General features: G+C 40.3%; 1 protein-coding gene across 2 annotated transcripts in view; it reads left to right on the top strand.

Moving 5' to 3' along the window:
- Window positions 1–24385, top strand: part of DTWD2 (DTW motif tRNA-uridine aminocarboxypropyltransferase 2) — a 97995-nt gene that overhangs the window by 55428 nt on the left and 18182 nt on the right. For both annotated transcript variants that reach the window (XM_076362667.1, XM_076362669.1), the window contains one exon: window positions 5444–5633. In XM_076362667.1, the coding sequence (XP_076218782.1) occupies window positions 5444–5633 (190 nt within the window). The remainder of the gene's footprint in view (window positions 1–5443; window positions 5634–24385) is intronic.

Raw genomic sequence — 24385 nt, forward strand, 5'->3', positions numbered from 1 at the left:
TTCATTTGAACCTCCCCCCTGCTTTTGCTTTTTGCATACAAACTGTTGTAAACTGAAACAACTGGAATTCTTGGATAAGTATGCATTGAAAACCATTGTTTTCAACTGAATTGTATTTCGAAGACTACGACTTCAGTTGTAGTGTTCATAATATGAACTTGTAGTGCTTCGTAATCATTATGGTTTTGGATTAGTTCTAAGAATTGATTTTTTTTTTTTTTTTTTTTTTTTTAATCATCGAAGAGATGTTAATGATTTGAAAGCTCTGTTATCCCAGAATTAGGATACTTTGCTCTTCAAGGAGTTGGGTTCTCAAGACAAACATCTGAAAACAATGGCTGATTTTCTAGACTTAAACCTTGAGTGCTAGGTAGCCTGTAGTGAGATACCTCCTTGCTTTTGATTTTGTGTAGCATGATTCTTGGTTAAACTAAAGTGATACCAAATTACCGTAATGTAAGTAAGGTTTAAAAAAATAGTGGGCAGAGAAGTTTCTGTGTACTTCTGTTTGCCACAGATTTATCTTACAGGTCTCCTGTCTCTATTTACACTTCTTTTACTGTTCATTTTGGAAGGAAAGATCATTACTCTTTTTTTAGTAAATAACATTGACAGTAATGAACCACATAGTGTTGAATCAGTCTGGATTCTTTGCTTGGGGGGGCGAGGTTGGTCAAATATTGGAATACTAACTCTGGGCTTATTGGTACACTGAATTCAGTTCCTCTTTCATTTCAGGTATTTCCCACATGGTCCTATATGAGTTTTAAGCTCAGGATCTCAATGTCTTAGGCACTGCAATTCTGCTGAACCTAACACTGATAAAATTGTGTTTTCACATATATCCCCAGAGAGTGATAATGGAGTGCACAAATTTGAAGTACACCTAGTATATATCAACTCAAAACCCATTATTAACCATTTCTTTTTTCCCTAACCTTCCCCCCCCGCCCCCCTTAAGAGAGGAGATTCTTGCTTGGTTTTTGGAGGAGTGGTGGAGATGCCCAACTTCTGGGGCTTAAAAGCTGTGGGGTCACAGTGGCATTAGGAATTTCTCTGTGTGAATTTACATATCTACATCCTGCCTGTGTCTGTGTCCATGCTCTTGCACCTAGTGGTTCTTGATAAGTAGCATGGAGAACCCACTTTGTGTGCTGGCTATTGTTAACCTCATTCTGATACACCTTATTTTCTCTGATAAGCTGTATTGCCTTCCCTTTCCACTTCAGAGCTCAAATAGTCACACACTGTTTCAATTACATATTGCTCTTCTCCTCCTACCACATCAGTTACTCTTTATAATCTCTGAAGTACTATGCAGAATTAATTTCTTATTCTTTGTTATGTGCTTCAGACAGTCAGCCCTTGCTTTGTATTTCTTCCTGCTTTCTGATTGAGGCAATTCTGAAGACTACATGATGATACTGCTGAAATTTATTCAAGACAAGTAATGCAGTCTGTTAGAAGGCCAGCTTTTTCTTAGATTCTCCCTTACCAGCCTACTTGACTAGGTCGTTTCTGAGGCTTCGAATACTACTTAAATGACAATGCCTTTCATAGATTTTTTTTTTTTTATAAACTAACTTACAGTGGTGTCCCACAAAAAACTTCAGGAATTTCCGTGTACATTAAATGAACACTTAATAGACAGTAGTTATTCCTCTGGTACCATTGCCAAATGTAGAAGTCAACAGGAAGGAAGAAGAGAATGTACAAGTTTGGGGACTGTAACTGTAGAAGTAGTAATCTAAAAAAAAAAAAAAGATAAATTGAGATGGTAAAATTTTCAGAAATGTCCTGTAGATGTGGACCATGAACTGCTGGTGTTCTTTATATATACAAGGTTCAAAATGGGATGATTGTAGTACTTTTGTGCCAAGTGCTTGAACAAATTTTGCTAGAATACGTATTTTAAACTTTGGTAAACAGTTCAAAACATCTTTGGTTCAAATAGACATTAGAGACTTAATGATTAAAGCATCAGAAAATATTCTTCATAGAATCATAGAATAGTTTGCGTTGGAAGGGACCTCTAAAGGTCATCTAGTCCAACCCCCCTGCTGTGGGCAGGGACATCTTCAACTAGATCAGGTTGCTCAGAGCCCCGTCCAACCTGACCTTGAATGTTTCCAGGGACAGGGCACCCACCACCTCTCTGGGCAACCTGTTCCAGCCTTTCACGACCCTCAGCATTTTTTATTTCTTCCTTATATCTAGTCTAAATCTACCCCCCTTTAGTTTAAAGCCATTCCCCCTTGTCCAGTCGCAACAGGCCCTGCTAAAAAGTTTGCCGCCATCTTTTTTATAAGCCCCCTTTAAGTACTGATAGGCTGCAATAAGGTCTCCCCAAAGCCTTCTCTTCTCCAGACTGAACAACCCCAACTCTCTCAGCCTTTCTTCATAGGAGAGGTGTTCCATCCCCCTCATCATTTTTGTGGCCCTCTTCTGGACCCGCTCCAACAGGTCTGTGTCTTTCTTATGCTGAGGGCTCCAGAGCTGGATGCAGTACTCCAGGTGGGGTCTCACCAGAGCAGAGTAGAGGGGCAGAATCACCTCCCTCGACCTGCTGGCCACGCTTCTTTTGATGCAGCCCAGGATACGATTGGCTGCCTGGCTGCTTGGACAATTTCTCTGTATTCCTCCCAGGCTACCTGTCCTTGCTGCCACCCTCTGTAGGCTTCCTTTTTGTGTTTGAGTTTGTCCAGGAGCTCCTTGTTCATCCATGCAGGCCTCCTGGTGTTTTTGCCTGACTTCCTCTTTGCTGGGATGCATCGCTCCTGAGCTTGAAGGAGGTGATCCTTGAATATTACCCAGCTTTCTTGGGCCCCTCTTCCCTCCAGGGCTTTGTCCCATGGCACTCTACCAAGCAGGTCCCTGAAGAGGCCAAAGTCTGTTCTCCTGAAGGCCAGGGTAGTGAGCTTGCTGTGCACCCTCCTTGGTGCCCTCAGGATCTTGAACTCCACCGTTTTGTGGTCACTGTAGCCCAGGCTGCCCTTGAGCTTCACATTCCCCACCAGCCCCTCCTTGTGTGTGAGAACAAGGTCCAGCATAGCACCTCTCCTTGTTGGATCCTCTACCACTTGGAGAAGGAAGTTATCATCGACACATTCCAGGAGCCTCCTGGATTGCTTATGCCCTGCCATGTTGTCCCTCCAACAGATGTCGGGGTGGTTGAAGTCCCCCATGAGGACCAGGGCTTGTGAGCATGAGGCTGCTCCTATCTGTCTATAGAGGGCCACATCCACACTGTCTTCCTGGTCAGGTGGCCTGTAGCAGACCCCCACTGTAATGTCACCTGCCCCTGCCTTCCCTTTAATTCTGAGCCATAAGCTCTTGGTCAGCTCCTCATCCATCCCCAAGCAGAGCTCCATGCACTCCAGCTGGTCATTGACATAGAGGGCAACACCCCCTCCTCGTCTCCCCTGCCTGTCCTTCCTGAAGAGCCTGTATCCCTCCATCCCAACACTCCAATCATAAGAGCCATCCCACCACGTCTCCGTGATGCCAATAAGGTCGTAGCCCTGCAGGCGTGTGCACGTCTCTAACTCCTCTTGTTTATTCCCCTTGCTACGTGTGTTTGCATAGAGGCATTGAAGTTGGGCCCCCGATGAAGCTGTCTTACTGGCTGGAGTTCCTTTGTGTTGCCCTTCAGGTGCTCTCCTGCTGACCTGTGTTCCTCCTCCAGGCTCTGGGCATCTATTGCTGACCCTGGCATCAAACTGATAGGATTGGGATGGATTGAGGTTCCCCTCCCCCAGCATCTCTAGTTTAAAGCCCTCTTCACCAGCTTGGCGAGCCTATGGCTGAAGATGCTCTTCCCCTTCTCTGACAGATGGACCCCGTCAGCCCCCAATAGACCAGGTTTCCCAAAGCGAGTCCCGTGGTCTAAGTAGCCAAACCCCTGGCTGTGGCCCCAGTCCCGTAACCATTTGTTGACTCGCCAGATTCAACTGGCCCTTTCAAACCCCTTCCCTTTGACTGACAGGATTGATGAAAAAACTACCTGCGCTCCTGAGTCCCTTACCGCCGCTCCCAGGGCTCTGTAAGACAGATAGTCCTTCTTGACAGTCCTCAGACTGCTCCTGGCTGTGTCACTGGTGCCCATGTGAAACAGCAGCAGCGGTTAATAGTCAATGGACTGTACGATGCTTGGTAGCCTCTCGGTGACATCCCTGATGCGAGCCCCCGGTAAGCAGCTCACCTCTCTAGAGAGTGCGTCCGGTTGGCAAACGGGTGCCTCTGCACCTCTCAGAAGAGAGTCGCCTACTGCTATCACCCGCCGCCTTTTCTTAGTGGCGCTGGTTGTTATACGGGGGGCAGATGGGGCTGCATTACTCAGCCTCATCGCTTCTCCTGGTGTGACAAGACTTTCCTCTTCAGCCTGCAGAGCAGTGAAGCAGTTCTGCAAGGGCACCTCAGGCTTCGGGGGAAGTCTCTTCCTCCTGCTGGTCCTTGCCTTTGCAACCGTCCATTCTTCTGCATTATTGGCCTCCCAGCTCCCTTCTGCGTGTGCCGGTGGGGGAGTTTTTGGCTGTTTGGCTGTGGGCTGCAGGTCCACTGCAGACTGCGCTTGGAACCAGCTATCTAGCTCCTTCTCTGCCTCCCTGGTGTTATGCAGTCTGTTATATTCTTGATATATTGCTTTATCAAGCTTTCACTGATTACTTTTGTGGGTGTTTTTTTCCTCCTCCTTGTCTGGGATAGAGTTAATTTTCTTCCTAGTAGCTGGTACAGTGCTGTGTTTTGGATTTAGGATGAGAATAATGTTGATAACACACCGATGTTTTAGTTGTTGCTGAGTAGTGCTTACACTAGTCAAGGACTTTCCAGCTTCTCATGCCCTGCCAGTGAGAATCTGGGAGGGGGCACAGCCAGGACAGCTGACCCAAACTGGCCAAAGGGACATTCCATACCATGTGATGTCATGCTCAGTATATAAACTGGGGGGGGGTGGCCGGTGGAGGGGTGACCGCTGCTTGGGGACTGGCTGGGCCTCGGTTGGTGGGTGGTGAGTGATTGCATTGTGCATCACTTATTTTGTATATTCTTTTATCGTTATTATTATTATTTTCCCTTCCTTTTCTGTCCTATTAAGCTGTCTTTATCTCAACCCATGAATTTTACTTCTTTTTTTCTGATTCTCTCCCCCATCCCGCTGAAGGGTGGGGAGTGAGTGAGTAGCTGATGTGTGAGTGAGTAGTGAGTGTGGTGTTTAGCTGCCTGCTGGGTAAAACCACAGCACTGCCTTAGGAGCTGAGGGAGAACCAACAACTTTTGAGGTGTTGGAAAGAGAAAGTGGTAGCTGAGCAATGAACTTTTTTTGAAACTGAAGTAAAATTTGGAGAAGATGAGTGGGAGTTACTAACTTGCAATATCTGGAAGTATGTATTTGTCGTGAAAACTTTTAATAACTATTCTCATTTTGTGTGTCTGTGTATTGAAGGTATCCTGAATTAGCAACTGTGTGCAGAAATCCCAATACTCTGATTTTGTATCCTGGAGCTGAAGCAACCAATTTGGAAGAAGTTGCTGTGATGTCTTCTAGCCCATCTGTTATGATCATCATTGATGGAACATGGAGTCAGGCTAAAGATATATTTTACAAAAATTCTCTCTTCCGGCTTCCCAAGCAGGTGAGTTGTAATATATAAAATAAAAATTTTAAGTATGTCTAACAGAGGCTTGCTTTCTGACCAGCAAGAAGGGAGTGTTTTTGTGAGGATGAAAATCATGGAAATCTTTTTTTCCTTCTCAGCTGTAACCAGCTGACAAGATAAGGAAAACTTGAACAGTTAAATAAAACAATCTGCAAGATTGTGAGAAAGATGACTATAAATCATAGAATCATTGAGGTTGGAAAAGACCTCTAAGATCATCAAGTCCAACTGTCGACCCAACACCACCATGTCCACTAAACCATGTCCCTGAGTGCCTCATCTACTCGTCTTTTAAATACCTCCAGGGATGGGGACTCCACCACTTCCCTGGGCAGCCTGTTCCAATGTTTCACCACTCTTTCAGTAAAGAAATTTTTCCTTACATCCAATCTAAACCTCCCCTGCCGCAACTTGAGGCCATTTCCTCTCGTCCTATTGCTAGTTACTTGGGAGAAGAGAGCGACACCCACCTCGCTACAACCTCCTTTCAGGGAGTTGTAGAGAGCGATGAGGTCTCCCCTGAGCCTCCTTTTCTCCAGGCTAAATATTTGGGGGGGTTCACTTTGACACTTGAAATTTGTTTTTGCTTGTTTTGAGTTAATGCATCTAACTTCATAGTGAATCATTGTTTTGCAAAATTGAAAACTGGTTTGTGTAGAAAGTTTTTGCCTATTGCCTAAGATGTTAGAACATATACAATGAAATAAGCATTTTTTCCCCCTGCATAAGTATTTTGCGTTGCAGTAATAGGAAAGCTGAAAGTAGAATTTTGTAGCCTCTTATGAAAGTGTCACACTCTTTCCCACATATTTGTTCTCCGCCATATTAAAAACTTCCTGACTTTTGGCAAATGTTCCTTAGAATCTAAGCAGAACAAATATTGGCACATGTGGTTTGGGGGTTTTGTTGGTTTTTTTTTGGTTGATTTTGTTTCCACCCCCCACACACTTAGGAACATCAACACCCACCCACCTGAACTGCCAATAAGGCTTAAACTGTGATTATACAATTATTACAGCTGTCCCTGCCCTAATGAAAATACCCTAGATTGTAATACAATGTTAATAACATTAGTGGACATAGGTTCCTGTTGCTACATTGTGAATGGTATGACACTACTTTTCAAGGAATTTTTTAGTCAGTAATTGAGTGTGGCTTTTGCACAGGAGTCTTGAATATATTTTGAAAGTAAAAGTTAATCTCGTGTGACTCAGTTGCTGTTATTGAGTAAGTTTTTCTCCTGTTATTAGATTGAACTCATTTATATTTATGTCATATAAGCACACCAGGCGATATTTCTTTATGTACTACAATGGTGTGTCTGAGTTAAATGCTCAAATTACAGATTTTCTAGGAAGGGCTCTGATTTCGCACACTGCAGTTTTGTATCTGCATTGTGCATCATTCATAACCAACTTCTTCTAAATCCAGAAGTTGGAAAATATTACTTGTTGGATTCTTTCTAAGTCTTTGAAAGGAAATGTAACTTTTTGTTTTTGTAGTTTTGTCATATGCTTGTCAATGGAGCATGGAAAAACTGTTCAAACCATTACATTTCTTCCATGGCTGGAAGTTGTCTGTAATACCATAAGTTTGAATTCATTCGGAAGTCAAATTGCTGTCTAAAGTTTAGTGCTGCCATTGCTTTAGGTTTCCCCCTGTGTTGGTTCTTACAGTGAGATTCTGGATTTTGCTCCTGACCAGTTCCCCTACGGTCATACTGGTAGGGAGCTGGGGTGTGGCAGAGTACACAGCTCTTGGAGGGGTGAAGGGCCTCTGGCCCTTTTGAAAGAAAAGATGTGCACCTCCTTAAACTGTCAAATGCAATGAACACAGCTCTTGTGTAAGTAGCTGTCTTAACTCCAGTCTTTGTTCTAGTTTATAACTAGTTTGCAGTTCCTCATTTATTGTGCTTTTTTGAAACTTCTGGGGACTGCAGGCTTTTGGTGTGAATTCACAAATATGTAAGTGTTCCAAAATATTTGTTTCCATCAGCTAGCTCGATTTGGCTGTCCAAAATCACATATAGGAGCAGTTTTGCTACAGATCAAAATGGGACAGAATTTTGTCCTGATCGCTTGGGTTCTTGTAGATGACGTGATGTCTGTAAGATATTTCTACCCAAGTATTGTAATAATAGTGAGTCTTAGAGGGATGATTTTCAACATGTATAAAAAAACCTGTCCACTGGGTGGTATAAACAAGGATTTTGTTTCTATTTATTAAGTATTTCCGTAAGGCTAGGATTATTTGTCCAGGTGTCATTTGTTGACAAATGAAAAAAAATAAAAATTTTCATTCAGGGGCATTATTGAAAGTACATTGTAGAAAAAGTATTAATACTAACAGTTTTACTAATGGAAAAAATTCTCTTCATCGTTGGATCACCTTTTGATGAGTGAAAAGTTGACTACCCCTTTAGGAGCGGAGAGGAGGTGGCAATTTGCAAACTTAAAAACCAAAGCCTTATGACTATGATGTTACAATAGTTTAAATGGAGTACTGTTAGTCAACAGGCTGCTAATTCAAAAAAAGAGCTACTGTAAGTCTTATAAGTAATTTGCTTTAGGGCATGAAATCTGTTTTATATCAGATCTGGGAGTTGCTTTTAGGCTTTTACTATTGTATAGCAATTAGATTATATTGTTGTAAGTGAAATGGAAGAGTAGATTCTAGGTTTTAGTCAAATTAGTTTGGCCTTCAGAGGAAGATGGTGAAAGAGATGGAATTTACATCTAGGAACTTTTGGGATTCATTTTAATGTATTTCAGTTTAACTGCAACTTTATGAATAGATTTTATGGAATTTATGTCACTGCAATCCATTTCAAATTCTGCAGAACATTTGTCATACATTGAGGTACCTGACCATGGATACATGACTTGCCTTCAAGTGAGAAAGTGTTTCCATTCATAATCTTTTTAGTTGGGCCCTACCAAATTTGCCAGCAAAAGTAAAAAATCACAAATTCTGTAAATTGGCTAGTCTGAATTGCAGAGTGTATTCCTGAGTTAGAAAAAGTAAAAGAAAATGCTTTTTCCTAATCACTTGGAGGGAGAGGTAGGTTAAGGAAAAAAATCAGTTGTCATTCTTGTCTGTTCCTTTTAAAATTTGAAAAACTTTTTTTTTTTTTTTTGGCTGGGAGAATGGATTAATATCTTCAAAGATAAGATCCAATGGTTGCAGCTAAACTCCAGCCCACTATTCCACAACTGCCCTTTTCTATTAATTTGTGCTGTGCTTAGTGTCCCTTTCTTGAAAATTAACTTGGGGAGTAGCTTAGGTGTTCTAGATGGCCTTCTTTTTTGCTTCCCTTCTCTTATGTACTTGCTGCTGACAGAACTTCCTCTCAGTGGGTACGTGTAAGACAGGTAGTCTGTGCAAAACCTGGAACAAACAGAAGTGTATTGCACGTTTTCTAAAGGTGGGGTTTTGTCCAGTCATTTTAAAACTGACTTAAGTTATTTACTTCTGTTGTGTGTAATTCAACTTGTTTGAAGTTCCTGCCACCTTTCTCTATAAAGCTGAAACCTGATCATTATTTTAGGGTATTTTTTCTGCTGATCATTAGACTGGATTTTGATGGATTTTGATTTTTTGAAAGATCAGTTATTTGAGCATATTCCAGGTGATTGCTGCTTTATGGTACTTAACTACTACCTCTGTCTGCCCATAGTCAGTGGTTTTGGCAGATCAGATCAGTAGGAGCGTTATGATACGAGAGAGGACTGTGTAGATAATCCATTTTGTGATTTGTCTCTTCTTATAGATAGCATCATCTTCGAATTCTCTTTCATTATGGTGTTGAGAGTAGCTTCTGGGCTGTTAATTACTCAGCTTAGATTACTGCTATTTCCTAATAATCATTGCTGTGGTAGAACCTATTTCTTATCCTGTATTGTAAACTATAAAATTTGATTTTTCTCTAATCAGTTGTTAAAGTATAAACTAAATTTAGATTCTAATGACCTGTTGAAATAAAAATAGCTGAACCTGAAAGAAATTGACAGTATTTTTTTATTTAGAAAAAAGCTAATACTTTGCATATAATTTTACTATGGTACCTGGATTTTTTGGTAATGATGTTTGTGTCATTTCACTTTATTCCTTATTAACACTTATTTCTCTCTGCTTCACCCTTGCACATTATTGCTGAGAAAAATAAATCAGGAGCTAACCAGCTAGTGAAACAATGGTTGATTACAATAGATAACTCTTGTGAATAACCAAGGGAATTAAGTAACATGGGGTGAACTCCTATTTCCGTACAGGAAAGATACTGGAAATAAAGTATTTTCCAGATACCTTCTTTAAACAACTTCATGCTGGAATTTTTTTCCCCTGTGTTACAGTTCCATTTTGCCTGTGAACCATATTTTTATTTAAATGAGTGTAAAGAAGATAGTCAGTCATGCATAAACCAGCAAAATTCATTGAGTAGTAAAAAATGAAAAGAGAGATAGTTGATCCAGTTTTGTCCAACAGTTGAAAAGTTCTTTAAGCTCAAAACTGCACTGTTCCAAGCAACAAAATTTTATATATTCATAATGTAAATGCAGGGGAATAAAAAGAATCTGTATTATGTGTAAAACTAAAATATTTGTTTTAACCTGCCAAGCATAGCATTGAGTAAATAAGGTGCAGAAAATTAATAATAACTTTAGGATAAGTTCTCTTCTTACTTAACCTTCTGTATTACAAATAAATTAATTTGGTCACACTCATGTAACTAGAACATCACCTGAGGTGCCTGTCAGAAACACCTGACAAGAAACATATCTATGAAAAAAATATACCCTGCTGATTTACTAGTCATCCAAATTCTGCCTCACCTATTTCTGATTGTAGCAAGTGTCTGAGAGGACAGAATTGAAGTTATTAATCTGGTCTGTACATTATCATTATGGAAGAACTCAATGTTAAAAATAAATTCTTTAAAAATCTTTTATTTTCAAAATCCAAATGCTTTGAAGTTTTTGTTTTTTTTTCAGAAGTACATAATGTTCTATTAGGCCTTTTGGGTTATCTGAGTGATTTGATCTTTTGGCAAGAATTAAAGAATCCATGGGTGAAATTTTAAGCATCATAAAAGATAATTATTCAGAAGGTCCATAGAGACTCTGAAAACTACCAGCTCTCTAATACGCAGGCCTTGCCATACATTTGAGAATTTATTATGTTCCTTTCAGACTTTTTCTTATGTTTTATAATTAACTTCTTCAGTTCTCCATGTGGGACCACTTCTTCATGCCCTGGTTTTTTTCTTTCACATGGGACCCCTGCAAAAATCTGACAGACCAGAATCATAGAATCATAGAATGGCCTAGGTTGGAAGGGACCTTGAGAGATCATCTGGTCCACCCTTTTGTGGGAAAGGAAGCCTGGATGAGATTATCTAGCACCTTCGCTGGTCACATCTTGAAAACCTCCAGTGATGGGGACTCCACCATGTCCCTGGGGAGGTTGTTCCAGTGATTGTTCTCACTGTGAAAGTTTTCTTATGTTGAGATGAAACCCCTCCCAGTGCAACTTGTACCTGTTGCCCCTTGTCCTCTTCATGTGGCTCCTTGTGAAGAGAGAGCCTCTGTCCTCTTTGTAGCTGCCCTTTTAAGTACTGGAAGACTGTGATGAAGTCCCCCCTGAGCCTTCTCTTCTCCAGAGAGAAAAGACAAGTATTGCAGTGCTAGATGAGAAAATAGTCGAATATTGGAAATGATGCACCCTTCAAGTCTGAAGAGACTCCAGTGTTTAATTCCATTTTCAAGTGTTGACACTTTGAGTCTTAAAATTGTATCTGCGTTACACTTGAGAGGGTTGTTTTCCTGATTGTGCATATGTGCTTGAGATAGTTTTGAAACAATTTGTTTAAACTAGTCTGTCTTATATAAATCTCGGTAGCAATCTTACCACAGCAGTGTGTGGTCCCAGCATGTTCTGTATAAGTGTGGTTATGATCCTGGTAAACAGTGGCTTAAGCCAATGCTGTTAAGTACTAACTGGATTGAACCTAGCTATATAAATGCTCATATGGTCTGAGCATTTACTGAAAGTCAAAGGGATGTGGACTAAATACATCTGTAGTTTGGCATTTGACCTGCCTAAATTTTTGTAGGTGTTGTAGTGGAGTGTAAAATGTAATTAGTATCCCTGAGGCTGTTAAAACGTTAGCTTAATTAAAATAATGGACAGAAAAATTATGTATCGTTTAACATACAAATTATTCTTTTAAAAGTCCTAAATCCTGCCTAATGCAAAACGGAACTGAAAAAGAATTTGAAGTGGTAGTACAAGTAAAAGTAATGTAATGAAAGTAATGTAAGATACTATGCCAAGAAACTCTTGGGAAAGTGAGCAGTAGTATTGACTATGCTTCATGAAACGTTTTTCACTTTTTGAGATAGTACCACTAAATGGTGATAAAGGTGAGCTTCAGTATACAAAACTGAAATATTAAACATTTGCTGGATATTCTCATCGTTCCCACTGTGGTTGATACTTATACTTATCCCTATGCATCTGTCTGGATACGTATTTTTTTCTAGAACAATGATAGAACATAATAGTATTTCTTCGTTAAAGACTATGAATTGCTTTTTAAGGGTGGAATGATATTAATGACAAAATGGCAGGCAGAGAGAGACTGTTCATGGTTTACATGCTTAGAATTGGTATTCTGAAAAAGTGCAATTAGAATTAATATTCTTCTTAAGCTTTCTTCTTTGGTTCTGTGATTTTAAGTGAAATGTGTTTTCCCAAAATGGTCATAATTTCATAAGAAATTCGTAAGAAAATTATGACTGATATTTAATAAGTATTAAAAAAATCCATTAAAAAACTGTTTATTACTTTACTTTGGATTTACTTTACTATTACTTTAGATTTCACTAAGATATTAAAATGTATTTGTGTACCACAGGAAATGAAAAAACTTTTGCTGTTTACAAACAAATCTGCTCTTACTATAGAAGATTATTACACCCGTAGGACTAGGTGTAAATCACATCTACCTGTGATTTTGTTGGAACTTAATTTGCCCATAACAATTTTCTGGATTTTATAATGTTTTGTTTTGTACAAAATTTTATAGTTGTAGGAGCAAAGGTAAGTGTGGTGATGTTAATCTGGAGTCCTCTGTACATGAACATGGATAAAAACATGATAGCCCTGAAAGTTCAAGAATCGATCTTCCAGATGCTAATTGTTAACAGGGTACTGTGTACCTTCACTCCCTTGCAGTGTGCACCTATATAGAGGGTTTAAGACTTTGCAAAAGTGAACTATCATAGAATCATAGAATCGTAGAATCATTGAGGTTGGAAAAGACCTCTAAGATCATCGAGTCCAACCGTCGGCCCAACACCACCATGTCCACTAAACCATGTCCCTAAGTGCCTCATCTACTCGTCTTTTAAATACCTCCAGGGATGGGGACTCCACCACTTCCCTGGGCAGCCTGTTCCAATGTTTCACCACTCTTTCAGTAAAGAAATTTTTCCTTACATCCAATCTAAACCTCCCCTGGCGCAACTGGAGGCCATTTCCTCTCGTCCTATTGCTAGTTACTTGGGAGAAGAGAGCGACACCCACCTCGCTACAACCTCCTTGCAGGGAGTTGTAGAGAGCGATGAGGTCTCCCCTCAGCCTCCTTTTCTCCAGGCTAAACAACCCCAGTTCCCTCAGCCGCTCCTCATAAGAGTCAGATACTCATCAGATACGGTTTATCACTGGGGTGAGTCACAGACTTTCTTTCTGAGAAAGTTGTGAGGCGTTGTTATGAAGCAAAGATGCAAATGACCATACTCTAAGCTCTTGGGGAAAAATATGAGCAGACAGCAGGCATATCAAAAAAGTTCATAGCAGATTTGCTTCTTTGTGCATACTTGAATTCTGCATTGCATGGATCACAGCCTTTAACAGTTGCAGTTACAGCCTCTCTGAATTAACACTCTGTATTTTGTATCTGATGTTTTTTAAAGGAAAAGAATATTCTGCTGTCCCTGCCCTTCTTTTTATTGGAATTGCACTGCAACTCTTGTTTTAAAGGGTTTAAATTCTTAGTGAAAATGAAAAATGCAATGACACTTGAAGTATTAAGTTAATAAGTGTATTAAAATATTTTTTTAAAGTATGATGGGTAGTTTGGTTGTTACTAAATATACCAGAGCTAAAATCAATATTTGGTTTGATTTTTATTTTATGTCCTAGTTGATACTTGCTATTATTCAAATCACATGGAGCTGTTTTAATGCCATTGTTGGAGTTCTCAAATGCAGAAATAGCTTTCTGCAGGGAAAAAAAAAGTTTTCCAATCTTGAAGTGTGACCTAACTGGCTTTAGTCTCTTAGATCAAGTTTCAAGGTTATATTTAGTGGTTTGAGTGTTATTTCAGCTTTGCTTGTGCTATCCTGGTAGTACAGTGCTAAGTCGGAACTTGTGCTGTACCTACAACCAGTCATCTATGAGACAGGTAGTGTTCAATGAAGACACTGGTTGAAATTAGCAGTCAGGTGGTAAAAGATTATAATAAAACTGTCTATAGGCAAACACCAGCACTCTTACGGATTAAATTTGGTTCACCCTGTGACTGTGTTCCGTTTCATCTTTCTCATTGAGCTAGACACCATGGCCAACACTGTAGGTTTTTTCTGGCTTTTTCCTATTTCTACATTGTTTCCTGTCTTCCTACGTTATAGTTTGTATTTAAATACTCTGTAAATGGTTCACTGTCTGAATGAGGAGTTTTTGTTTCATGTTTTGAAACTTTGGGTTGATAATGCAGTTTTGCAAGATTAAAATGAATAGAAAGTCATTATATTTGGAATTTAAGAAGGCAGGTTTTTGTCCCAGAAAGAGAATGAGGTAGATATGACAATATCTAAAGAAAGGCGGTATTAGAGGAAAAGAGGATACGATTCCTGCAGGCATTATCTGTAAATGAAAAAGAAACTGTTATAACTAAAATTCTTCAACAAATGGTGATTTGAGCTTTTAATCAATGTTCTGTAGGTAGAAAAGAGCTATTTTAGTAATGAAGAGATTAGCAATTCTTAATTGCAAGATGTACTACAAAGACACAATAAATTGGAGGCATTAGAAGATCACATTTAATTGTTCATTCACAGCTTCACTGATTTTGGGTAATACAAATTGCTATATTAAATGATTTTAAGGATACTGTAGGATATTTTAATAATCTTTGTTGTTGTTTTAGATTAGTATTAAAATCTAAAGATCCTCAAGAAAAAAAAAGCTCTTTTAATCAACATCTGTCAGCAGAGCTTTTTTCTTTGAAAAGAATCTTTGAAGAAATTTCAGCTGAGATCTTTCAGAAAGTCCCAGAGGAAATATATTTATGAATCTAACATATTTAACTTTATCAGAAAGATTTAAATTTATGTCTTGATCCAGAATCATTCTTACTGTCTGGAATTTTTACAAACGACAAAGCATGAGCTTGGACAAACTTTACGGCAGAAACTTATGAGACGCATGGCTTAAGGTGACTTTTATAGTTTTTAATACGATTACATTGATTATGTCTTATACTCCATGAGCTGGCACCCTCTAGAGAAGCACATTATCCCAGGATGTTTTGCATAGGCACAACTGAGGAAGAGGCCACGAGCTTTCGAGTATGCACTGCAGGCTTTCTTGCAACAGCTGTTGTGGTTTGAAAAGGTGATACAGAAAAAGTATTCCGTTAACTTGGAGCAGTGGATGCAATTAGTTCAGAGGGAAGAACGAGCTGGTTTGCACAGCAGGCATGCTTGGCACAGTTAGGCTGGTGCTATATTGTACAAAGCAATCACAGACCACTGTGGGTGAAGCTGCTTCTGTTTATGAGGAGATAAGCATAGCATAGTGGGAACAGATGGCTAAAAAACCCATTTGACCTTCTACTCCTTCAGCACCAAAAAAAGGTTGAAAAAATTAAACTAGTGACAAGCCCACATATAAAAATGTAGGCAAGCTATCCCAAGTTCTTACTGTCTTATCAGAAGTAGATAATAAGTGAAGCATTTTTATTTATGTATAAGTGTTTCTGGGCCACTGTTGTAAATCCAAGCATCTGCTATCCGAAACCTGAATGGATTATTTCTCTCATCTGATATCTTGTTTTCCTTTTTTAAACAGCCAATGAAAATCTCCTTGGGATCCTTATGTAAGCATAATGATCTGTATAGTTGTAGAAAAAAAGAATTATCCACCCCTTAAAAATGTTGAAAAGTGCTACACACTTGATTTTGAGAATTGGGGTGGGAGCGGAATTCATATACTGGTATTTGGGTATCAAAAAATAATTTAAACTGAATGTACAACGATGTATGAAAACTATGAGTGTTTCCCTGTAATTTTAAGCTGACATCAATCTAGCCAACAGTCAAGAGAAATATGATTTCAGACAGTCAGGAAAGGGGCGTAAAGTGTAGTTCACTTTTAATTATTTTGCTTTTTCTTCCTGTATTGTTATGCATAACATTTATACCTAATAATCTGTAATTCTGTGACATTTTGTAGTCACAAAATACTTTCTAAACATCTCAGAATAGCACAGTATGTTTTCATGAAGTTAGAGTATTCCAGTTGTAATGTTACCATTTGCACAGGTTGTGTAACTTTTTGCTTCTAGCTTAATTCACTGTACATCTGAATGATGTGCCTGCTTGTGCATGAGTGGGCACAGTTTGAGGGTGGGGGTAGCTTATCTTCATTTTGACTCTATAATTCTTTGTTGATGCACTCCTCTGCTACTTAATGGGCATAATAATGTCAGCAGCATAATGCCAGCAAATCATCCTGTCTATTTATACATTCATCACAGCATTGCTGTTATTCAAATATTCAACACCTCATTTTCTTTTCCCATCATACCTTCACAATTTCTGACACATCTATTTTGTTTTCCTTATACTTCCTTTGTTATATGAAAATCGGTATTATCAGCTAAAATCTGGTTTCTTACAGCAAATTTTTAACCCTTGAGGTTTACCGTTCAATTCAGCTTGCACTGTACGCTTAAATCTGCTTGACTAGTGGTAAGCATTTGTGAGCATATGCTTGTACTGATCCAAGCACTAGTCCTCAAGTGAGTTGATATTTTGATACCCGAGTTAAGATTATGCTTGTGATTTCTCTTGCTGTTCCTCTCTCTCCCTCCTCACCCTTCCATCCTGAGATGGGATTTATTTATCTAACCAGCTTCCTCGGAGCCGAGGATGCGACTTTTAAAGACTTTTAACAGATCTGTGTGCAGTCTTACTTGAGCTTTTAAAAAATGAGAGGTAGCTTTGAGATCAGGGAATCATGAGTAAATCTGACTTATTGTAACTAGTGTTTTAACAGTTGAAAATTATTTGTATATTTCTTCTTCTGCAAGAGAAGTGAGAGTACCAAATGCCAACTTGAGAATATATGACAGAAGCACTCAGAAATGACAAGAATGTATGTGTACAGACTTTGATTGTTATTCAGAGGTTTTGGCAAACACTGTCTACAGTAATTTTAGTGAATATTTAGAGATTTTGGAGGCTAGAGTTTTTGATCAGTCTTGAGAGCATCCATTTGCAGTAACCCTTGGAGAAGAACAACCTTTAATAGTCAGAAGTTAGTTCAACTGATGCAAAGCAGGCTCTCTATATGAACATTTTTAATGAGGGCCATGTCATTTAAAATCATAAATACAATTTTGTTGATCTATACACCTATCAATACTTGGCACACAAATAAAATATCTGTGTCAGAAAAGGTGCTAATCTCCTGTGTGTTAGACATCATGATGCGTATGTAAGGACATGCAGCCCCTTCTAAGGAGGCAAAGTCATTCCTACCAATGCTTTAAGCTTCCAGGACACTTGATGCAAAGGAAGTTCTCCAAAGAAGGATAAAGTATCCCAGAATGATCTTTTGGCCACAAAATTTACGTTCAAGTCTAGAATCATCTGTTTTCTGAGGACAATCATGCCTCATTGCCATCTCACCCAGTCAACAGTGAAGACTTGGAGAGTGCGGGCATCAGGAAGTCTTAACATCTTCACAATCTAAGATTATCACAGTCCCTGATTATTCCTCTAGTACTGCATGTTATTGGCTGTGTTTCTGCTTACCCTTCCTCATACCTAGGGAGGCTGCAGTAATACCTATACCAAATAAATTAACGGAAAAGATGATAAAGAATAGAATTAGAAGATCCATGGATAAATATGCAGTATTGGTCTAGCCCAATGCACTTGTTGAAAAGAGATGACATATCTCACAAGTCTACTGGAGCTCTTTAACCACCTGCTTCGTTGCTCCTTCAGAAGCAATCTGACTGAAGCAGTGTGTGGAAGTCACTTTTGGCAGATGGCCTCACCAAATACCCTCAATGAAACGATGCGTCATAAGAAGAAAAACTCTCTCGTGTAAAAAATATCAAACAGGGTAGCAGGAACTGGTCTGTTTTCATAGTGTTTGTAATTTTATTTTACAGTTTGTAGAGTTGTCATCAGTGAAGGCCCCAGTGAATCCATGCTGTTCAGCATATTCTGAAGTAATACAAAGGAGGGTTTACTAGTTAATGTCATCACAAAATTTCATCACTTAAGTTATTTAGAGTGGTAATGAGAAGGGCCAGCTATGAAGAGTTGTAGAAAGACTATGATGCTTAGTAACTGGACATTAACATAGCACAGGAAGTTCGCTGTAGATAAATGGTAATGAAAGCATACACCAAAAATTATCCTAATTTTACTTTTTAAAAAAAAAACCAACAAGCTCTTAACAGGGCACTTTACTCATCAGGAATGAGATTTTGGGATTATAATAACAAGTTCCAGAAAAACCTCAGTTCAGTGCCCAAGAGAATTGAAAAATTAAGCTTGGTGTTAGATGCACATCTGCTTGCTTGCATGCATGTTGTCTTTTTCAGGTCCATAGCCCTCCTACTTAAAAAAAACCACCCACAAAAATTCACAAACACCTAGAAGAGGTTCAAAGAAAGCCAACAAATGATCGAAGTATGGCATGGGTTGCATATAATAAACAGCAAAGTTGGGTATTCTTTAGCTGGAAAGACAACTGGTCCAGCATGATAAAGATATTTATAAATGTGTTAAGTGACAGACAAAGGGTAAATATGGACCAATTGTTGACTATCCTTGCCAATACATGAAATAAAAGGCATCAAAAGAAATAAGTAGTGAGAAATTCAGATGAAAAAATGGTAGTTCTTCACACATGTATCGAAGCAGTGGAATTCTTTACAGTTGGAATTTGTGTATTTTCAAAGTTCAGAAAGTAACTGGACAAAACCACAGAAGAAAAATCCATCAAGGATTAAATTGTTGTTAAATGCCAAGGGGTCACTTCCAGCTTGTAAGATCCCTGAGTTGTTGGAGGCTAGAAAAACATTCAGAGGAGGTATTTCTATGTGTACTTTATTTTAGGCTTCTGCTGTTGTTTTTTTCCCACTAGGGACAGATGTAAACCCATACTTGGCAAATTAAATATTCTGTTGCCCCATCTCTCCCCCAAAAGAGGAAGTAGAAAAATAAATTGGGTAAAAAGATTAAATAATGCGGGGGACAGTAAGCCAGGAAGAGATTGACAGCAAGGCCCTGAAACTTGATGGGGCATTAGGTGGGTGGTGGCAGCGTAAATAAGAAGTAACAACTAATGGTGAGAACAGTACGGCCCAAACCTCAAGAGGGAGGAGAGACAAGAAGTCACTTTTCCAAAAGCCTCCAATCATGTCATTTTGCCATGCTAATACAACTACTGTTGGCTCCTTCAGTATTAAAACTTGTTAAAATTGACAGTCTGTTGTCTTTTTCTGTTTGTTTTCTTGAGGTATTTTCTGCACAGTAATGCTGACTTCTGCAGGTTCACTAATTTACTTGCAGCTTCTGTCTTCTTCCTGTCATTGTCTTTATACGTGTTTGGTATAAGCTACTTCTAAGAAGACAGAAAACAGCCAATATATTGCTCTTTTTTGTTTCCTATCTGTAGAGCTACTTCTGACTTTTCTTAATCAGGCTTTTTTTTTGTTTAACATTCTCAATGGTCTTTCGTGTTACTTGGTCTCCTGGGTGTTTTTTTTGTTTGTTTGTTTTAACTACTGGACTATTTGACTTAAAAAGTCACTTCTGTGATTTCCCAGATTCTGTACTTGATCACATTCCTCTTTTTATTTTAGAATTCCACTCCAGTGCAAGCTATGTTTCACCATCTCTCCCCATATAACTTTATTTTTAGAATAACTATTTCTTTTATTAAAGTCCTTTATCTTCAGCTTATGAGAAAGCTGAAGCCAACCTTTTTTGACCTCACTACCTGAAAGTTCATAAGGCCAAAATCTTTTCTAGAAACTATTTTCTTTCAGATTTTTTCATGAAAATTCCTGCTATTGATAAAGACACTTTGCAGCCATTCTGGAGGAGTGGTGGTTCTGCAGGGTTAATTATGAATCAAGGGGACAACTAGATGTGCTTTATTTTTAAAAGTAAAATTTAATAGACACATCTTAGAAACTCTGCCCTTCCTACCAGAAAAAAGGAATGGATGTGGTAGCAATATCTACATGTGTTCAGTGAAACTCCGCCCCTCGCCCCTGCAAAACACCAAAATCAAGAGCGTTACAATGGTTTCAACATCTGTATGCATTGCAATCTCCACCCCTTGTCATGTGGATCACATATAGGTCCTGGTCCAGGTTCAACATTTCAACAACCTCCACCCCTTGTCTCTACAAAACATGCATCCCTACCATCATAGCTGTTTGAATATTCATCTATCATGGCTCCCAAACTTTGTCCCTCCGGGGGGGGGCGTCTCTTTGTGGAAACAACAGGATTGACCCATTGTCCCATATACCCCTCCATCAGCTCATTCCAAAGGCTTTTTCCCCTACACAGGACAGCATTTACAAGTGACGTAGGCCCAAACTCCCCAGGACTCTGCCCTCTGGAGCCATCAGTGTTATCTCCCCAGCTCCAGTTTCCTCACATCGCTGTAGCCATTTGTGCTGGGTTGTCCTTGGCTGGCCACCAGGTACCCACCAAGCTGCTCTATCACTCCCCCTCCTCAACAGGACAGGGGGAGAAAATACAACAAAAAGCTCGTGAGTCAAAGTAAGGACAGGTAGAGATCACTCACCAATTACCATCACAGGCAAAACAGATTTGACTTGGGTATATTAATTTAATTTATTGCCAGTCAAACAGAGCAGGATAATGAAAAATAAGGACAAATCTAAAAAACACCTTCCCCCCCCACTTTCTTCCCAGACTCAACTTCACTCCCGATTCTTCTACCTCTTCCCCCCCGAGTGGTGCAGGGGGATGAGGAATGGGGGTTGTGGTCAGCTCATAACACTTCGTCTCTGCTGCCCCTTCCTCCACACATGGTTCCCCTGCTCCAGCGTGGGCTCCCACCCATGGGACACAGTCCTTCACAAACTTCTTCAACATGGGTCCTTCCCATGGGCTGCAGTTCTTCATGAACTGCTCCAGTGTGCATCCTTTCCACGGGGTGCAGTCCTTCAGGAACAGACTGCTCCAGCATGGGTCCCCTGTGGGGCCACAAGTCCTGCCAGAAGACCTGATCCTGCATGGGCTCTTCTCTATGGGCTTCAGTTCCTACCAGGAACCTGCTCTTGTGCAGGCTCTCCAGAGGGTCACAGCTCCCTTCAGGGCCCATCCACCTGCTGCAGTGGATATCTGCTGCATCGTGGTCCTCCATGGGCTGCATGGTGACAACCTACATCACCATAGTCTTCACCACAGGCTGCAGGAGAATATCTGCTTCAGTGCCTGGAGCACCTCCTCCCCCTCCTTCTTCACTGGCCTTGGTGTCTGCAGGGCTGTTTCTCTCACATATTCACACTCCTCTCTCTCAGCTGCTGTTGCGCAGGTTTTTTTTAGCCCTTCTTAAATACATTATCCCAGAGGCACTACCAGCATCACTGACAGGCTCAGCTTTGGCCAGCGGCGGATCCATCTTGGAGCTGGCTAAAACTGGCTCTGTCCAACATGGGGGCAGCTCCTGGTGTCTTCTCACAGAAGCCACCCCTGCAGCCCTCCCCCCAAAAAAACCCTTGCCACGTAAACCCAATACACCATTGCAGTGGCATCTCCCTGCGGCAATGGCTGTGGGCCTACCTCATTTAGATAATTCTTCTGAGTGAAGGAGTGTTAACTCACCATCAGGCTCCTCTGTTTTCCTGTCCCAGATGTTGGGGTGCCCGTCTGGGACAGTCACTCCCCACTCTCTGGCAGTGCCCTCCCTCCCTCCGCAGCCTGGGCAGCAGCTTCCCACATGGGCACCTCAGCACTGCTGGCTGCTAGTTCCTTTCCGAGCTGAGTGCTCGCTAGTGCCCTGCTACTCTAACAGAGACTGTTGGTTGGACTCCCAGCTCTGCTAAGCGGTCCTGGTCTTCCCATAGTGATGGTCCAGGCGCTCCAGGCCACCACCAGGGCATGGGCTTGAAGCAGGACCTGTCCCTTGTGGAGTTGTCTGGAATTGTCTGTCTGGCACAGGGCACCTCCTCCCACCGAGGTCTGCCCTGCTGCCCCCCGCTACCAAAACCCTGGCAATTAGTGCACAATGCACAAGTTCTAGGTCTTCATCTCTGTGCTGGGACCTCACCTTGTAAGGACTCCCAGACAAGCTCAGAAAGGCTCAGGGAGCAGCACAAGGGTGTGCCTCTGTCCCGTGGGTGAAGTGGGAAGGTGCCTTCCCGACTTCATCGGACTGCTCCAGGCAACCAGGGTGGGAATGACTGAGGAGATTATAGGTGGCAAGCTGTGGGGCATAAGGTTTTCCCTTTGAGATCGGTTGTTCCAAATGGCTGGTGCTGAGTGCACAAAACAGGCAGCAGGTTGCTCTCAAATGATACCAGGTTTTTAGTTCCATGCACATATTCTCACTTCTGTGCCAGGGAAGATGAGTTTAGGGAGCCCCTGTTGCTGGAAATGCTGTTTTGCTGAAGTGCTTTCAACTCATTTAAACAAAACAAAACAAAAAAACCCTGAGGTTTTTATGATGTCTTCCCATGAGTGATGGGCTGTTAGATTGGGCATCCTAGCCAAATTCTTCCCAGAGTAATTAAACATTCTCTTAAATTCAATTTCTGCCATTTTTCCAATTAAGTGTTCTTTGGTACACAGCTTTATGGGCTTGAAATGAACTGTTAAATGAGCTAGAAAAAAATGTGACCTACTAGTAGGTGAGGTAAATGCTACCATATGCTTTCTTTTTTAAACCTTTTTTTTGCAGCCAGTTACTCATATTTATATGAGATCTTAGGAATCCTGTGGTAAAATGCATCGTCATAAAGCTACTAAAATACGTTGCACATTTGCAGGTAAACATAATGGTTTTAAGCCAAGACCTTCAGGGTGATTTGTTTATGAACTTGTTTGTCACAATAAACTGCAAAGTTTCAAGGTACTACACAAATATTCTTACTCAGCACTGCATTTATAAAAGGATCATTCCTGCTGAGTTTATCTACTCCCTTCTGTCTGACCTTTGTGTAACATTCTCACTCCATGCATAAGATGGGTACAAACCGCTAAATATGCTTCAATTTGCAAACAATATAATCAGGTTGTTAAGAATGCTTATTGGTAATTTAAAATACCATAGTACTCAAAAAAACCCTCAAAGTACTTCATTGTCTTCAATAGAAAGGAAGAGTTTACAAAAGGTGTTACTGATGACAGGAAGCTATGATCTTTGACCTCATAAACTGGTTAATTAAAAGTGTTACTACCAGTTCATAGTTGATATGCTGTCTTCTAAAAAGGCCCTAGAAATTTGCATTGTCAAGGTTATATGCTCTCTTGACCTCCAGGCAATGAAAGAGAATTTTGGCAACGTATCGGGGCAGGGGGAACTTTTCCTTATTCTCAGCTTCTGAGAATCATGCGCCAAATCTGTACGTTACAATTTGGAAGATAGTGTGATGAAATATTTATGAAACACTTGTGCATTTCCATTTCTTTCCCATTGTTCACTGACCATCTTGTAATATGCCTGGGCAGTTGTCAACACAAGCTGCTGCCTGAGTTTCCAGAGTTTTGATCTTTCACCAAAGTCAGTCACATCACTGTCTGCTTTAAGAGTTCTTTGCCAATTTACCTTGCTGCTCATGTCAAAACTGCATGCTGTACAAAGTGAGTAACACTTAATGGATTAACTTCATGGTTTCTGTGCTGCCTCTGGTGGGTGAGCATGGGTTCACAGATGCTTAGGGGAGCCTGAGAGTAAGACTTATTGAGCAGCTTGCTTGAAATGCTCTCATCCTAAGGACTCTTTGGAAGAGCATTCTCATCCTTCTTCTGTAGGAGTCAGTGAAGGGATGCTCAAACTATTGGCAGGACCTCACTGAGCACTGTGTCAGCAGTAAGAAATGACGGCACTGCACTTGGAGTATGGAAAGCAAGGGAAGGGATCTTTGTTCAAACAAGCTGGCTCAAAACACTCTTCCCACTCTTTTTGTTTAAAAGAACAGAAAAAATTAAAAAAGCTGTTCCTTTAGGGATCCACCTGCTTTACAATTCTAGTATTGCCACTGGAATTACTAGGTAGGAGAAGCACATGGGGAAAAATGAGTGATTAAATGCTAGACAGGAAATGATAAAATGCCATCTGGTTTAAGGCAAAGTGTATGGCAGATAGGATAAAATGCAAAAGTGTCAACAGGTGTAGGACTTTGAATTGTAGTTGGCAGTAGGGTCTTCTGCCAG

The sequence above is a fragment of the Aptenodytes patagonicus genome, chromosome Z (assembly GCF_965638725.1).
Source record: "Aptenodytes patagonicus chromosome Z, bAptPat1.pri.cur, whole genome shotgun sequence".
NCBI classification, from domain to species: domain Eukaryota; kingdom Metazoa; phylum Chordata; class Aves; order Sphenisciformes; family Spheniscidae; genus Aptenodytes; species Aptenodytes patagonicus.